This window comes from Kogia breviceps, chromosome 6, assembly GCF_026419965.1.
Source record: "Kogia breviceps isolate mKogBre1 chromosome 6, mKogBre1 haplotype 1, whole genome shotgun sequence".
NCBI lineage: Eukaryota > Metazoa > Chordata > Mammalia > Artiodactyla > Physeteridae > Kogia > Kogia breviceps.
Genome location: NC_081315.1, coordinates 59,614,877 through 59,633,047, shown reverse-complemented (window position 1 = coordinate 59,633,047; position 18,171 = coordinate 59,614,877). Strand labels below are relative to the sequence as shown.

The 18,171-nt window shown below is 43.2% G+C and overlaps 1 protein-coding gene across 2 annotated transcripts in view; it reads right to left on the bottom strand.

Annotated features, from left to right (window-relative positions):
- Positions 1 to 497: 497 nt before the first annotated feature.
- Positions 498 to 18,171, bottom strand: part of FRAS1 (Fraser extracellular matrix complex subunit 1) — a 450,824-nt gene continuing 433,150 nt past the window's right edge. For both annotated transcript variants that reach the window (XM_059065863.2, XM_067035878.1), the window contains 5 exons: positions 15,750 to 15,866; positions 10,537 to 10,703; positions 7,539 to 7,744; positions 6,136 to 6,282; positions 498 to 4,040 (listed from right to left, as the gene is read on the bottom strand). In XM_059065863.2, coding sequence (XP_058921846.1) covers positions 3,447 to 4,040; positions 6,136 to 6,282; positions 7,539 to 7,744; positions 10,537 to 10,703; positions 15,750 to 15,866 — 1,231 coding nt within the window. In that variant the 3' untranslated portion in view covers positions 498 to 3,446. The remainder of the gene's footprint in view (positions 4,041 to 6,135; positions 6,283 to 7,538; positions 7,745 to 10,536; positions 10,704 to 15,749; positions 15,867 to 18,171) is intronic.

The window sequence follows — 18,171 nt, the reverse complement described above, 5'->3', positions numbered from 1 at the left end:
AATGCATAGGCTTGCAGAATGCCTGGGCTAAGTTTCATTCTGACTCTGCCATTTTTCCTGCACGAGCCAATAAATTCTTATTTGGAGCTTTGGTCATCTCCAGGGTGAGTCACGGACACTTAACAAATCTTTGTGCCTGTATAAAAGGACATAGCCATTTTCACACTATATCAAGTGTCCTGAGAAGGTTTGATGATTATAAATATAGTGTAAATAATCATCTTATTGTATTGCACATGGAGATTTTAGTCATTCCTCTTTGTTCTGGGGTTTCAACAGATTGCAAAAGAAGAACTATGATAATATGGGGATAGGTAATTTATTCTTGATCTTAGCACAAGTAGCGAGTGTCTCGGATGCAACCCCTTCAAAGGGATTTTCTCCAAAAACCGTTGTCTCAAATTTTAGAATGATTTTGCCATCTCAATGGCATTGTCTTACATTTATGAGATGAAGAATCTAATGAGATGAACATAGTGAAAAAACCACAACCAGACTTATTTATGAATACAAATTTATATAGTGGCATATGCTATTGGAGAAATCAGAAATTCATAACACACAAATTGGTATTGGAAATACAAAGATCATTTCAGAGTCAAGAAATCAGGTTGACAGCACCACAGATGTTTTACTCAAGTCTGAGCAGGTGTGTAGTATCCAAGTAGAATGAATACCTGTGGGACACCGAGACTGGCTATTGCAAAACTGTGCAAAACACATCCCAACACTTTCTGCATCTACCTGTCAGAATCTGTGTGAGTCTGCCAGGAGGCCTAGGGTACAATCTAAGGGCAAAGGTGCAGACTCTTATATCTTTTAACCTTCACAGCCAGCATGTGATAGCAAATAGCAACCCCTGAGGGTCTTTTGTTCCTTCTCACCTAAAGACATGGTATAAAAGGTTAGTAAAACACACACAAGGCCTTAGTGAGCAAGTTAGAAAAACTGAAAGGAGACCTTTGACTGAAGTATAACTGCACATCAGTCACCAAGTTCTCTGCTTCCTAGTATGAAGTATAAAACATAAAAGAAATGAAAAATTCCGTATCAAAGAAGTAAATCTCAGTTTTACATCTCGGAGCAATTTCTATTTCACAAATGTGCGTCCACTAGGGAAGGATCAGCACTCAATAAAGTGTATGTAGTGGGGGACAGAAAGGAAAGGATGCGGGGATACCCCAAGGGCTTTCCTTTCACGCTGATAACTCACTATCTCATGGTCCTCAGCAATGCTGCTCTTGTCATTCGAGAACTATTCCACGGAGGCCGCTAGGAGCACTCTGAGATCAGCCTCCACTCCTTCCCGCACTGGCTTCGTTCTGCCATCTGTCTACATTCTGCCCACCCATGTGTCCTATTTAGCAGGAAGAGAAAGGCAGTGCAAGAAGACTATGAGAGCAAGTGGAAAGTTGCTGCTTCAACGTGCAAGCATTCAGGGACCTAGGAGCGGTGATAAACAACAGGCCAAATCAAAAGTTGCTCCATGAGCAATTGGCTTCCTGTCCTTGCAGAATTAGCATCAACTTTCTATCAAGTGGTGCTTCTTTGCTCCAATGAGAAGATTATTTTATAATCCAAGTAGAAGAGATAGTTTTTTTTTTCCCCCTCTACTTACCCTTGTGATATTGCCACCATACTCTCTCTCCTCCCCTCCCTAAATGGATTCCTCTATCATTCACCCATGACACCATTCAGTTGTTTACTGAACAAATATTCCTGGAGCGCTTGTTATGCACAAGGCACTGCTGGAGAACCCAAGGCATGGCTCACACCCGCCCTTCTCTCAAGAAGCTTGGATTCTGGCTGAGATGCCTAAAACCTTTCGTGGTTCATTCTTTCTAGCTTTTAGGACAAAAGTATCTCCAGTGTGGAATGTTCTCAAAGAGCTAGGGTCATGCTAATACAAATATTACCCAATGTGAATGCTCTGTGATTTGCTCAGTAATTACAGTGTGCTGTGCATCAGGAAGGGGTCTGTCTTTTACTCCTGAACAATGGAATGGTGCCTCCAGTTCAAAGTAACATGACACGCATGCTTATGTTTTTGCCAACACAGCAGAAACAAAACTGAAACACAAAAGCAAGCGGTGCACACACTACGTACAACGTCATCAAGCTGCTATTTGAACACGAAATCATTTTAAAGCCATGTGTTCATGGCCTTGTCATGTGCGGATATGATAAAGTAAGTGCCTGAGCTACCAAAAAAAGAACCCCCCAAAGAGAAATCCCTGAAACACTGTACCAGGAACGGTGCCTTTATCTGCTGTACTAGTACTTTATCTGCTGTACCAGTACTTTATCTGCTGGGAGTACTAGTACTTTTCTACTGTGAGTACTGGTAGTTTTCTGGTATGACTACTAGTTGACATCCATTAACTCTGATTTCGCTCTGGCCTGAGCTTTCTCCTCATTTGCTTTATTCAAATGAACCTCTGACTTTTCTGCAACCCTAACAAAATAAAATCCCCACAGCTAGCAAAGCACACGGCTTGTCTGTTATTGGACTGGGAAAAGCCTGGGGTAGCAGGAACTGTGGTAGGTGTTTCAAGCATCCACAGCAATGCTGAATAAAAAGGCCACAGTGCAGCAATCTTGCCTGGTGGCGTCCTTTGTCAGGGAGGATGTCTGGATGTGTCCTGGCTGCAGTGTAAACCAGCCGGGCCCAAGGACATCCCCCTGGGCCTAGGGTGCAGGGCATCACTGATGTCCTCTGAGGCACCTGCCAGGTCCCTCCTTTCCCCAGGTTTCAGTCCTCCCCCCCTCCATAAGGAGGGTTCCGCTGTGGCTGATGCCTGACAGGTGAGGCCGAGGTTTCTCCTTTGAGTCGTGGAGAAATGCTCTAGTCCAGACCACTTTGAACTCCCAGGTGAAAAGGGCTGGTGATACAAGGTACAATCAGAAGCCATGGAGGGCAGGTTGTCAAGTGGACACATGAGCAGACACACAGGTGCTGATTAGCAGAATTCTGAGCAGAACCTGGGCGTCAGCAACGTGAACTCTGCTGTGCAGAGGCCAAGGAAAATCTCAAGCAGAAGGGAGTTGGAGTCGGGGGAGGAGACCAAAGGCCCTGCCTCCCTGTCTCTCTACCTCTGAGACCTGCCTGGTACACCCCCAGCCCTCTGAGCAACACCAGCTGTGGGGCTCACTCCTGTCCTAACACCAGACACTGGCTTTCTAAGATCAGCCTTACAGAAGGAACAATCTGTCACTGCTGACATGGTTAATGGGATCCACGGAAAGAACTACTTCCATCCTCTGGGGTCTCAGTGGTTCTTTGTTTAATGAGGTAGCTCAGCTGTGAGCTGATGCATGTGATGTGTGCCTCCGCCACTCAAAGCTATAGTTTTCCCTTTTCAACCGGCAAGATTATAAAAATACCAGTATTTTCCCCCGTTTTATAAAAATGATTTTAGAAAAAAAATACTCATGGATCTCCTCCATTAAACTTCTGTTCCGTCTTGCAAATTGTTGTGAACTCTGACTTCCAGATTCAATTTTTTTACTTTAGCGCCTTTGAACACATAAGCGCCCTCGGTTTCACTGAGTATGTTGACGTTCCGCACGGTGCAGTACTGTCTGTCCACGTTCTTCTCCACCCTGTCCGGGCCCCTCTTGGGCACATCCACCTTGGTATTCAGAGGGTATTCTTCCAAAATGTCCCCTGTGGGCGGCTTCTTCCTCTGTTTCTCGCGTTTCCTGGTGATGAAACAAGCCACCAAAAATACCAGAAATAGGAGCATAATGGCAGCAAGGGCGCTGCTGATAGACGCCCCGGTTTGGGATAGAGAAGCAGCTACAGCTGGCTCTTCCATCTCCAGATTCAGCGACTTCATATTGGTGCCATTCTTGACTTGGTCCCCTTCATTGTCATAGATGAGGGATTCGTCAAGGGTCAGCCAGCCACTGGGGTCCACCAGGTCCCTTCGGTTGCGCCTCAGAGGGGCCGTGAGAGAGCGCTGCACCCTGGGACCTGAGATGCTGTCAGGTCCAATGATGTAGATCACCTGGAGATACCACTGGTGTCCGGCTTCCACCTGCAGGAAGAGGAGATGGTGAGACAAAGCGAACATGTCATGCTGCCCACAGACCACCTCTGAGGAAAGGCGATAGAAAGACAGCTGCCCACCACAAGCCCCAATAGATAAACGGTTTCAAGGAAAGCATTAGCCACACCAGTGTTCAAAGCAGCATTACTTACAGTAGCCAAGATATGGAAACAACCTAAGTGTCCATCAATAGATGAATGGAAAAAGAAGATGTGTTGGGTGTGTGTATGTGTATATATATACCATGCAGCCATAGATAAGAATCTTGCCATTTGTGACAACATGGATGGACCTAGAAAGCGTTATGCTAAGCTAAATAAGACAGAGAAAGACTAATACCATAAGGTTTCAGTTATTTGTGGAATCTGAAAAACAAAACAAACAAACAAAACAAAATGAAAACAGTCTCATTGGGCTTCCCTGGTGGTGCAGTGGTTGAGAATCCGCCTGCCGATGCAGGGGACACGGGTTTGTGCCCCGGTCCGGGAGGATCCCACATGCCGCGGAGCGGCTGGGCCCCTGAGCCATGGCCGCTGAGCCTGCGCGTCCGGAGCCTATGCTCCTCAATGGGAGAGGCCACAACAGTGAGAGGCCCGCCTACCACAAAAAAAAAAAAAAAAAGAAAAGAAAAAAAAGAAAACAGTCTCATAGACGCAGAGAAGAAATGGGTAGTCACCAGAGGGAGGAGGGTGTGGGGAGCATTGTGATATGCAAAGGGGCTTAAGAGGTACAAACCTCCAGTTATCAAATAAATAAGCCAGGGGATGTAATACACAGCATAAGGAATAGCTCCAATAATACTGTAAAAGCTTTGTACGGGGACAGATGGTTACTAGACTTATCACATTGATCATTTCATAACGTATGCAAATGTCAAATCACTGCAAGTAATTCTTGCCACTGGAGTCCACCTGAAACGAACATAATATGGTGTGTCAAATGTGCTTCAATTAAAACAAAGAAAGGAAACTGATCCACTAAAGAACCTCTTGCTTTTAAAGTCATGGAATAAATCAGACCATAACTGGCACGCTTTAAGAAAAATGTTGAGGTAAGACTATGCATGGTGCATTTAAAGATTAGTAAATATGCCACTGTAACTGTAGCAGAATAAATGAAGGTTTTGATGAAGTTAAAAAAAAAAAAAGAAAAAAGAAAAAAGAAAAGCATTAGCCATGGTTGGTGTCTGTGAATAGAGAACTGAACTGAATATTTTGAGGTCTTGTTTTATTTCCACATTAAGGTGATCTTGCGTCAGATACTCACTTTTTTTTTCAGTTTCACTACCCGTGCATGAAATAGCCCTAAGAATTGATCTTTCAGGGTTTCTTTAGGTAAGTCATCACTTATGATGTGTTGGCCTTTATTGATTGCAGTGGAGTAATAGTATTAATAATCACATTTATTCCCAGTACCTTTTATTGTTTTCTATGCCAATTTACTATTTATTGATGAACTTTAGCTAAAATAGAGTCATTCAACAAATATTCACTAACCACCTACTCTGTGCATAATACACAGATACTTGACAAAAATCTGCTAAATCTTAACACTTCTTGGATCCTCCCCTGAGTTATGTCATCAAGTATTTTATTTCCCTCTCATCTGCCCCCATGGAAACCCTCCATGATTATGAAATAACTTCTGAAGAGTGATAATAGTTCTGAAATCCAAGGTCATGGCCTACTATTTGGAGACAGAGAAGAGTGGAATTTGATCTTGGAAGTTTATTTTTATTACTGGGACTTAGAGTATTTTTGCTTATCAAATACTAGTAATTCTTGCCATTCTAAATTACTGAATTGTATTTATGAGTTTGTTAAATATTTCCACATGCCTGTGAAAATCAGCTGGTGCAGCAAAGAGCCATGACAAGTGACTATATGCAAATTAAAGAATTTTATTGGTCTATTAGATAGACGGTAAAATTTTGGATGAATGATGAGCTTAACAACAATTTTAAAAGACCTGCCAGTAAGAATGCTATAAAAGAAACTGACATCAAAGAGATGATGTCATCCTCCTTTTTGTAACCTTTAAAATGACCTTGATCCTGTGCTTCTATTCTTCTCACCACACTCACCTTATAGAGTGCATCCACCTTCAGAGTAAATCCATCCACGCCTGGCATGCTACTGACCACGTGGAAATCAGGCAACTCAGAAGCAAAGTGGGCTTCAAAGGGCACGTCATGGAAGTACTTGTCCGTTACCTCTGGCTGACTGCGGTCCTAGGATTTCAGAATAAAGAAACACAAGATTTAGAAAGACAGAACCACTGAACTGGCAGGTGGCAGTCACTGGGAGGAGAAAGGTACTCTCCACTCCTCCTTTGGGTCGGGTCAGGAGGGTACATGCTGCAGGAACCCTCTCCTTAAGTTGACTGCTGCCTCGGGGCACCGACTGCCCTCTTCAAGGGAGGATACTTGGTGGCCTCTGTGATCTCAAAACCCAATGGTTGAGAGGGTCTGGGCCAACAATTCTCAAGCTATTTGGTCTCAGAACATAAATATTAAGGACCCCCCCACCCCACAAAGCTTTCATTTTATGTGATTGATATCTATCAGTGTTTACTATATTAAAATTAACACTGTAATTATGTTACAATTAACAATTTTTTAAATGAAAAAATGTATTTACTAATTCATTTTAAAATAGAAATGAGAAACTCACTACATGTTAACATAAGTAACATATTTTTTAGTGAAAATGTCTGTATTCACACCCACCTCCCAAAAAGAGAGCTGGCATTGTTTTACATTTTTGCAAATCTCTGTTAAAGAACTAGATTCTCACAATTGCTTCTGTATTCAATCTGTTGTGACATGTTGTTTTGGCTGAAGTATATGAAGAATCTGGCCTCACATAAGCTATGTAGTTGGAAGACAGAGAAATGTTTGAATAACTTTTTCAGATAATTATGGATATTCTTTTTGGATACTAAATCAAAACTCAGTAAGTGGTATTTTTTTCTAAAGATTAGTCACAATGTGGAATCTGAAGCCATATCAATACTCTCAATATTCCTTCTTCAATCAATACTTAATCAATACTCCTTTGTACTCTCAGCACTCATGAGGGACTGAGTATGAAAAAGGCAAGCATCATCGTATCATTATGAAAGTAGTTTTGACCTTGTGGATGCCCTGAAAGAATATTGGGGATGTTCAGGGGTGTCTGGGACACACTTTGAGAAACACTGGCTTAGACTTTCCTCTTCCTAGAACATCAGTAACAGCTTCTCTTGTTACCCACCAAACCTTCACATTTGGTAATATGTATTGAGTTAGCCAAAAGTTCCTTTGGGTTTTTTCATAAGATCAAACGAACTTTTTGGCCAACCCAATACTAACATTAAGCTGATAGAAGTAACAACAACAATATCTGTAGAAAACCGTCAAGAGTGGGGTTCTATCTGCTTCAGGCAAAAACCATAGCTGAGGAGATCTACTCGTGTGTCAGCCCTTTAACACTACAGTTAGCATACCAGCAGCAGGAATCTGTGTTTTAGGTGTTTGTTTGGCTGAATGCATCCATACTGTGGCCCTTCATTGTAGATTGTCCCCGTGGGATCAAAGAAAGGCACGTAGCCATCCTTGCCAGTGCAAAGATAGACCTTCTCCAGCTGGAGTTTGTAAGCAGAATTAAGGTTTTGTTCTGGATTCCAAAGTACTCGGCCATAAAGGATTTGACCTGAAAAGATTGCAAGGCATTAATTAGGTCAGACTTTAAGATTAAAGAGAAAATAAGTGTCAAAGATAGGAAGGATTTAACATGCTCCTTTAGAGTCAAAAGTACCTTTCTATGAAGAGCTGTGGGGTCCATGTGCCCCTAAAATACACATTCATTCATGTATAGCTTCTTTTAATCAGTAAATGTTGCTTAAGTATTTAGGGTAGGGCAAGCACTCTGTTACGTGCAGGGGATACGAAGGTGAGTGAGACACAGATGAGAGGGCAGAAATAAAAGCAAAGCAATTGCTAATAATAGCTGACATTTATCAAACTCATACCATTTGCTAGGTACTGTACTAAGTCCTCCCCATGGAAGAACTCATGTAGTGCTCACGATTTTACAGATGAGGAAATTGAGTGGTTAAGTGACTTGTCCAAGGTCACAAAGTTAGTAAGTGGTGAGGGTGAGATGCAAAGTCAAAGTGCTTTGTCTCGAAAAACCCATACTATTAACTTCCACACGATGCTGGAAAGGTATGGAAGGATTTAAAGAAGAGATGACATTGGGCAGTATCCTGAATGATGAGTGGGCAGTTGTCAGATGGAGCATTTGAGGCGGGTGGGAGAAGCTGGGGAGGGCAGTCTAGGCAAACGCAAGTCCATGTATAAAATACGGAAGGCTGGAAAGATATCAGCCCCCGTGTAGGTCCTTTTCCTTAGTTCCTGCTAGGGCATCAAGTTCTTTTCCTACAGTATCTTATTTAATCCTCCCAAGAGCCTAAGAGATAGGTTCAATTATTAGCCCTATTTTAAATAACTTGTCCAGTGTTTCATATCTGTGACGCGTGGGGAGGAGGATTTGAGCACAAATTCGTCTGACTCCAGATGTTTATCCCAGGCATTTACTATGGCACTGGGTAGGCCAGTGATTGGGGTGCAGGTCGTTGGGAGGGCTCTGGCAGGAGAGACTCCCGGGAAGGTTGATTCATGGTGTGAGGATTTTATAGGAGTAATAGGGAACGCCGGAAGGTTTTAAACGGGGGCTTAATGTCAACGCACCTGGGCTTTAGAAACATGGAGAATGAAGACAAAGAGACCAGAATCACAGGTAGGGAGTTATTTTAACGCTCTAGCAAGAAATAGGTATCCAAAATATAGTGGTGAGGCAAGGGGATGCATTCAAGAAGTGTCTAGGAGTTGGAACCATTCATCTTATGATAGATGGGATACAGGAGGCAAGGCAGAAGCAGAGGATAGCCCTGAGGTCTTTGGCTGGGTCACCTGGAGTATGGTGATGCAGTCCGTGGGGCAGTGGATGTGAGAGGAACATGTTTGGGGGGAGATAAGTCCAGTTCTAGATGTCGCTAGGTGTCTGAACGACATCCGCTTGGAGGGGTTTGGCAGTTTGGGTCCGCGTGTGGAAGTGTGGAAATGAAGCTCAGGAGGGACCAGGGACAAGGTTAATTTTCATGGAATGGTTGTGGAGCAGTAGGAGCTTAAGAAGAGTTCAGGGTAAAGGGATGAGCCAAGCCATGGGGGTGACCGGAGTAGCACTGAAGTAAGAACAGGAGTCAAGCATGGAACATGGAGACAGTAACACGGATGGGGCAGAGGATGGAGACCCAAGGCCAGAGAGTTAGAAGTGGTCAGAGAGGTAAGATGGTGTCAGGTGAGGCTGGTGCAAAGGAAACCAAAGAGGAAAAAAGTGTCAAAATCCATAGGTTTGGTGTCATGGACAGGAGAGGATTCTGAGCCGCGGTAGGACAAACCCAGCCTGCAGCAGACGGATGGAGGGGTCACTGGGAAGAACGGCCATGAGGACAGTGTGTGCTCACCACTCCTTCAGGAAGCTTCTCAGAGAAACGAAAAGGAGAACATGGGCTGAAGTTTGAGGGAGAGGTAGGGATGAGAGATTTTCTGTTACGGGATGTGTTTTTAGGATGAGAGAAAACAACACAGATGTGAGCAGAAGATTAAAAGTAAGAGAAAGGCAGAAGAGATAACTGAGAGGAAAGGCAGATGATTGATTCATTTATTATTAATTCATTCAACAAATACTAATTGAGCACCTTGGCATTGGTGGTATGGCGTGCAAATTTGGTATTTGATCACAATCTCTGTTCTAATGGAACTTACAGTCTAGTGGTAGAGATAGGCAAAAAATAAGTAAAGAAATATATATATTATAATATTAAAAATTGTGATAAGTACTATAAAAAATCAACAGCATTCTGTGAAAGTGACAAATATGAAGGCTTATATTAGATTGACTGGTGCAATCAAGGCAAGTCTCTATTGGGAGGTTAACATTTAGATAGAGACTGGAAGGAGAAGAAAGTCAAGGGAACCATGTTTGGGACAGGGAGGGGACAGAGGAACCATTTCAAGTAGAGAAAGCCTGCTGGAGAGCACATGTATGTTTGGCATAGCTTTTGAGGCTGGCAGGCAGTAGGGTCATATTGCAATCTCTCTGAGGAACTGAGAGATGAAGCAGTTTACTCAAAGTCAGACAATGGGTTAGAATCTGGCTGGAAACCCCAGTGTTCTTACTACTCAGATCAGTGCTTTTCCACAGTATCGCACTGCTGGTCATTATCGCACCAAGAATGTGATCTTATTTTGAAATAGCTTGAAGGAAGAATTGGGGTCTGTTCCTTGACTAAACCTTGGCTGCCCTGGAACCAACACTGGGGGAATCTTCCCTGGAGAGTTGACTGAAAGCCAATAAGCAGAGATGCTAGTCCAAGGACCTATCTGAAAGCTTCTCAAGTCCAGTGGACTCTCTGTCTGCGGGTGAAGGGAAGGACTTACCTTTGGAGAAGGCCCCTTTGTAATCCATTTCCGCCAGTGACATATCAGATGTGTTGGGGTCCATCAGGAACACCTTCTCGTTGTTGCAGAGCTGAAATTCAGTATTGAGCGAGTATACAACAGGGACAGGGCGGTTGGTCTGCTGGAATGCAATGGGTATCAGGAATCTAAATGTGGGAAAAACAAGAGTTTCTTGAGAGCAGGGTCGACTTTGCATTTGCCCTTTGAGCTGCCCTCCCTTTCCCACCCTTCTTAGGACTGTGAACAGTACTTTGTTGTAGATGCTACATATTTACTGAATAAAGAGATGCCTGCAGGTGAGAGTCTTTATTTAGTTCAGGTCCTTATGAGGTTCAATCTGCTTTTTGGAGCAGGAATAATCTAATTGGTCTTTAGACTCTACAACGGCTCTTTGCTTTTCCTGGCCCCTCTCATTCTGGAAAGCCTTGAGGGCTGATTTGAGATTAGCGGTAATGAATTTAAAGTTTCCTGACTTTGGCCTTGCTGAACCTTCTGCTGCAACACTCCTTCTTCCTCTGCCACCGTCCTTTGTCTAGTGAACTCTTATTCTTCAGATCTCAACTCAAGCACCACCTTCTCTAGGAAGCTTACCCTCTTTTTCTTCCCTCCCAGGCTGGGTCAGATTCCTTATCATTTGCTCTCATCACACTGTGCACTTTTCTTTCATAGTACTTATTGTGGTGTTTGCTATTCTATTTAAATGTGTGATCAAAGTCTGCTTCACCCATTATGGGTTCCATAGAGTCATAATCCATATCTATCTGCTCGCCATTGTACCTGCCATGCTGGCCAAGCTCCTAACACATATGTTTGTTAAAGAATAATGCACAAGTGATAATTTGAATGCTTTACTCTTCCAATCAAGTCCATCTGATCAATTCCTACTTTTAACTGAAGCTGCTCCAGGGGGTAGATTTGAGAGGGCTGAGGTGTAGGAGGAACTTGGGCTGTAGGAGAAACCCACACAAACCAAGGCTGACCATGCTTCAACAGCTTTGATATAACCATTAATTGTACCAAGAATTCATTTATCTGACTCAGGGAAATAGGTTTTTCTTGTTGTTGTTTTGTTTTGTTTTTTTAACATCTTTATTGGAGTGTAATTGCTTTACAATGGTGTGTTAGTTTCTGCTTTACAACAAAGTGAATCAGTTATACATATACATATGTTCCCATATCTCTTCCCTCTTGCGTCTCCCTCCCTCCCACCCTCCCTAAGGTTTTTCTTGTTGATGTTGGTATTTATTACCAGAATCCACACAGTGCCAGGACCTAAGACCCTTGATAAATACTTACTGATTAAAGAGAATGAATAAAGGACTTGAGATGATGATAATGATGATTTATAAGGTTATATGTATGACAGACTCACAAAAATAGGCATAATAGGAGACACAATTCTTTTGAATTAAGTCTGAATTTCCAGTCAGGCTTGATTATTTGTTGTGTTGTAGTTCTACTGCATCCATATGGAGCCATATTGAAAGATATGGAGATGATCAAAAGCAAAATGAGGCCCAAGGGGGAAAGTCACCCTGAGAATAACAGGGAACCCACAGGTAAGGATCTCCCTGATATAAGGGAAGAATATCAACCCTGAGGTCTCAGTACACTCCAACAATACTCTTCACCCTGCAGACTTCCACACCCACACAGCACTGGGACTGGAGAAGGGGTTAATGCCTTTTTTGCTCCTTTTTGCCATTTCAAACCCTTGTTCCTCTCTCCTTTAAAAAAAAAAAAAAATCCAGCACCTACCCTGGAGAAACTCTTCTCACACATGTAACTAAGAGACATATAGAGTATTGTTTGTAATAGTGAGGATGTGGGATTATAAGCCAAATAGAGTGGTCAAATAAATTGTGGACTCTTCCTATGAAGACTACTTTAATGCAGTGAAAAACAAACTGCAGCTACATGGATCAACATAAATGTGGATTTCACTTATGAATCAACAAGTGATTCGCTGAGGGGAAAAAAAAAAGCTGCAGAGAGAATTCACGGAGTATGAAATTTTTATATAAAGTTCAAAAACATGCAAAACCATGAAGTAAATATGAGGTGAACCATAAACCAAAACAAGGGATGATAAGTACAAATATCAGGCTAGTGGTTACCTTAGTGGAGAGCTGGGGAGAGTACAGCTGAAAGGGGCACTGAGGGTGTTTAAATGGTAGCGGTAATGTTCTAATTCTTTTTTTTTTCTTTGACTCCCAGTTTCATTAGTTATAAAATGGAGATAAAAGTACCAATTTGTGGGGGATCATTGTAATGCAGATTGAATGTTAAGAGCTTAGTACAGAGTAAGCACATAGTCTGCACTCCATACACGGTCACTAATAGCAGTGGTACTTATTATAGTCACTTATCATCAGTATCATAGCCCAAGGGATACCCAATTCATTGCAGCTAGGTAATGTTCTTGAGCTTTTATATATCCACGATATATGGTCTTCTGGGTATCTAAAATATTTCATAATTTTAAAAAATTATTACATGAATAAAAATTCCCCAGCAATTCTCTTCAGACGATTTGCCCTCTATTCTTCCTTTCTGCAACCAACCGCCATTTTCCTGGTCACCATCCTCCCCACAATTGGCTGACTACGGGCTCTCCAGCGTTGCTCCTGCCCTCAGTCTCCGTGATTTCAACATCTGCACGGATGAACCTTCTACTCCCCTAGCCTCTCAGTTCCTTGATGTCCTCACTTCCAAAGAGCGAGTTCTCCTCCCCACTGCAGCCACCTACCCTCCATCATCACACTAGGCACCTCCTCCAAAAAGACTCATTTTCAAACACTTCACTCTCTAACTACCACCTCCTATCTTCCCAGCTCACCTCTTCTTTTAATCTCACTCATTAATTCTCCAACCACACCAGACCCTCAGTGACCATGTTTACCAGGATGCAGAGAACTTGGAACACTAACATACTCATGGTGGGAATGTACACACACAGTTACACATTTATAAACACTGGGAAATGGCGTGACACTTTTTTAAGAAGTTGAACGTACATCTGCCATAGGATCCAGCCACTCCGTTCCTAGGTATTTACACAAGAAAACAGAAACCATGTGTCCATATAAAGGCTTGTCTATGTATGTTCATAGCAGCTTTAGTTATAATAGCCCAAACTGGAAACAACCCAAATGTCCATCAACTGACCCACTTGATAAACAAATTTAGTGCGTCCATACCATGGAATACAACTCAGCAATAACAGGAACAAACTACTGACATACACGACAATATGAATGAGTCAAAATAATCGTGTTGAACAAAAGCAGTTAGAGAAAAAGAATGCTGTGTGATGTGTGAGGCCATGTGTATAAATTAGCAGAAAATGCAAAGTAATCTGTAGTGACACAAAGATCCGCGGACACCTGGGGGGGAGGGGTGGCCTGGGGTGAGATGGGAGGGAAGGATAACAAAGGGCCACGAGGACACCTTTGAAGGAAACAGATATATTCCCTGTCTTAACTGTGGTGATGTTTCACGAGTGTACACGTATGTCAAAATTGATCAAATTGTATAGACTTTAAATGTGTGCTATTCATCTTACATCAGTGATATTAAAAACAATTCAGTGGGGCCCTCAGCACTGCCGATCTGCTGCCATCTATAACTCTACCGTGCTTACTTTCCCACTTTCTGAGACGAGACTCTGTTTCACTTCCTCCTCTCTTCTCAAACCTCATTGTTGCTCACTTCCAGCTAATGCTTGGCTTCTCATTTCATGGAGAAAACAGACTCAGTCAAGAGGTCTCCTCTGTCATCCTTACCCTCCCAGTCTACTAATTCTCCCTTCACTTGTATCCATAGGCTGTGCTTGCCTTCCTCTTTCAGTGGATGAGCTCTCTGTGCTTCTGGCTAAGGCCAGCCCTTCCCCTCACGTCCCAGGTCTATCCCCTGCCCTACTCAAGGACTCGGCTCTGCAGATCTTCCCTCTTCTCCCTGCATTGTCACATTTCCCCTAACAGACCAACAGGGTTATTCCCACCAGCATACAGACAACCTGAAATATTTTGCACCCTAAAACACAAACAAATTAAACCTCCTTTGACCCTTCATCTGTTTCCCGCTAATGGCCCTCGATCTGACATCCATTATAACAAAATTCCTTAAGCATTGTTGTTCCCTCTTGTCTCCGCTTTATTGCCTCCCTCTCTTGAACCCACTCCAATCAGGCTTCATTCCCCTCAGTCCACTGAACCTGCCCTTTGTCAAGATCATCAACCACTTCCCCATTGCCAAATCCAATGGCCACCTCTCAGACTGTTAGTTTGAAGGTTGCATTCCAAATTATCTTCTCTTAATGATAATGTCAGATTCTGTCCTCAGTGTCTTTCCTCTGAAATGTTTTCTATTCACTTTGCTCAGCTCCTAGAAAGGTGGCACTAGATTATACACTGCCTGAGAGCAGAGGTGACGTTTAATCCTCTCCTCTTGTCTCCACGCCGAGGCCAGAGCCAAATGCACAATAAGAGCTGAATAAATCCTGGCTGAATGAGTGAACACTGGCACAAAGTGTACAGTCTCAGGTCAGAGGTGGGGATGGACCGATGGACAGTTGATTCTTGTTATCCACAGTAGTTACATTCTATAACGTTGCAATGAACACTGAATGAGTGAACAGTGAACCATTTGCTCCTGAGGGAAATACAGGGTCAAGTTCCTGCAGCCTCTGGTCACAACATTTTCAACCAGTGATCAATACCTAACCCTGTTTTATGCATGTTTCTGTTTAAAGACACCTTATTGGATATACATTGCTGATTCATTCACATAGAACTCATGGCAACAGCACTGAAATTCATGCTTGAATGAAGCTTATCTAACAATCCATCAAGCTCATCACCACCTTCTTGTACTTAGGAAACTAGACAGCACTTAGGCACTATGCTGGGGAGCTATTTTAAACAGCAAAACCACCAACACAAAGCACAAAAATTCGAAAAACATGGCACTAAACAGACCGTAAAAAGAACACTTGTTTACAGTATGAGGAGGCAGAGTGTTGTCTTGCTCAATCTGAGCTGGGAATGTGGGTCAGACGATGCTATTTCGCTACTCTGCACGTCAAGGAATGATTGGAATGGCACCACGAAAACTGGTTTTGAGGTTAAATACAAATAAACGTTAGCGAGTAGGTAAGTTCGCAATAGTGAGGCTCAGCTGTCTTTCCCTACCTTTCTGGGGCGTGTGCAGTGCAGGCCAAAGGCTTTTCTCCTGGGTCCCCCCAAGGCTGAGTGGGCTGCACTGTGCAAGGGATCAGGTAGATGGTGTACTCTCCGGAGTAGTCCTTCCTGGAAACATGCAGGCAGACTGTGGTTAGAGGGACCAATTTATAGATTATTTACTTACCCAGAAACACACTTCATTAAACGGTTTTCAGGTGATATTTATGTTCAGCATCCGACCAAGAACTTTATGAGTCTGCAAACACAAGTTTCAGGAATTCATCTCTGATTGTTTTAACCTTTAGAGTACTATCCAGAGGTGTTAAATAGAGCTCCTTTCACTTAGTCAAGTCCTTTCCATGAGAAATGCTGAGAAAGGCACACTGTTGATAAGAATCTAAAAGGCTCCAGTGAAGGCAAAACAGAACTAGATTTCCTTTAGTCCCATGAAACCTACGATACAATTTCTGTTTAGTGTTTCTTGTTGACTGACACCCTGTTACACATTCTCCACTACAAGAGCTTTTATTTATCGAGATGTGACAGTGCTGGCTGCTGCTGCTCTGATTGAATAGGTGGCAAAGGCCTCAGGGTTAAAGGCCCCACCCCCATTCATTAGCATTCAGTTTCAAGGCTTCTCTCCCAAACTATACAGCTTCATCTCTTTAAACGAAGTTGAAGAACAAAATCACTCCTCACCGAGGATGACTTGCTGGGAATTTCCATGTTTATGGTGGGGCACGGGACTCTGTAGGTCATGAACCTGAAAGCCTGGAGCCTTTGTAGCCTCACCTACTTCACTTCCCACACCTGTCATTGGTAGCAGCCCAGCCCTGGCAGTTTGCCTGGAAGGCAGCCAGATAGCCAGAAGCTTCAGGAAGATTCTTCAAGGGCCCTGGGAGGCTGCCAGCCATTGAATGAGGTGCTCAGGGCTGTGAATCCTAATTCTAACTATTGTGATTGTGCCTCTGTGTTCATCCTTTGACCATTTATTTTATATTATTTGTATCTGTTTATTAGTAAAGTGATAGCAAAGATTTGGTAAACATAAATAAACAAGTAAATAAAAATTTTAGGACACAGCCTGTGTTCAGTTTAGTGGAATGGCACAGGCTGGAAACGGGAAGATAGTCTAACCCTACTCTTGCTTTGCCTCTGCCACGGTTGTATGACTTTAGACAAACCTGGGGAACTTTCAGGGCTTAGTTTCTAAGTCCCTTCATGCCCCCAAAGCTTGTGTCTCTGTATGTCTGCAGTTTTCTCACATGATCCTTATCTTTCTCCAAAGCTTGGACCAGTAGGAAATGAGAGCTTGTATACTATCTTTGAATTACACAAAAATTGACCTGTATAACGTGAGTACTAACTCTTAATTAATAGAAATAGTTAATTAGGCAGAAGTGTCCATGCCTGACCCTTGCTTTCCGAAAGTCAGGCCAGGTCCTCTTGCTCCTCCCCTCAAACCCTGCAGTGGCTCCTGTTGCACTAGAGTGAAAGACAAAGTCTGCACACTGGCCTAGAAGGTTCCACGGCGGCCCGACACCCAACTCCTTCCTGCCTATTACCCTCCTCCTCGTTCACTCCACTCCAGCCACACTAGCCTCCTTGCTGTTCCTTGAGCATGCCAGAATTCTGACACCCCAGGAAATTCACCAGGAACCCCTTCCCCGGTGCTCTGCATAGTTAACTCTAGCACGACCTTCAAGTCTTTGACCTTCAAGTCTTTGCTCGAATGTTCCTTCTTTACATTACAATGTCCCTCCACTCCTGATTTCCCTTACCCTGCTCCAGACCTTTTATTTTTCCATAGCACTCATCACCTTCTAACATGTGATACTATACTCATTCATCATGTCCACTGCTGAGTGCAGAGATCTTTATTTGGTCCACTGATGTATTCCAAGTGCCCAGAACCTTCCCTGACACATAGTAAAAGCTCAATAAATATTTGTTGAACACATGAATGCATGACAAATGGCATGGTCTCCCCAGGCTGCAGTCCTATGTTTTCCCACCCCTAAATATGAGTTAGGTCGACTTCCTGACTATCCCTGCAAATATGCCAAACACAGTCCTGGATGCATGTTTTTAATCCTATAGTTCTTCTCCCCTCCTTTCTGAAAACTAGACATTTCCCAGCAGTTGCCCTGCCTCCCCCAGAAGCCTTGGACAACTCTCCAGCCCGCGCTGGGCCTGAGCTCCCCTCGCTGAGCAGCTGTGGTCAGGGCTCTGCACAGTTCACAGTGCACACAGCACAGAACACTTGGTGTTGTCTGTCACTTTGCTGTTTATCTATGGATTTTACCTCCTTAGCTCAAATGTTGTTTGAGGATGTTTTTCAGGACTGACCATGTGCTAAAACCTGGAGTTCTGGGGCTTCTAGATCAAGCAGGCATGCCTTTTACCCTTGGGAAGCTCACAATCTAGTGGA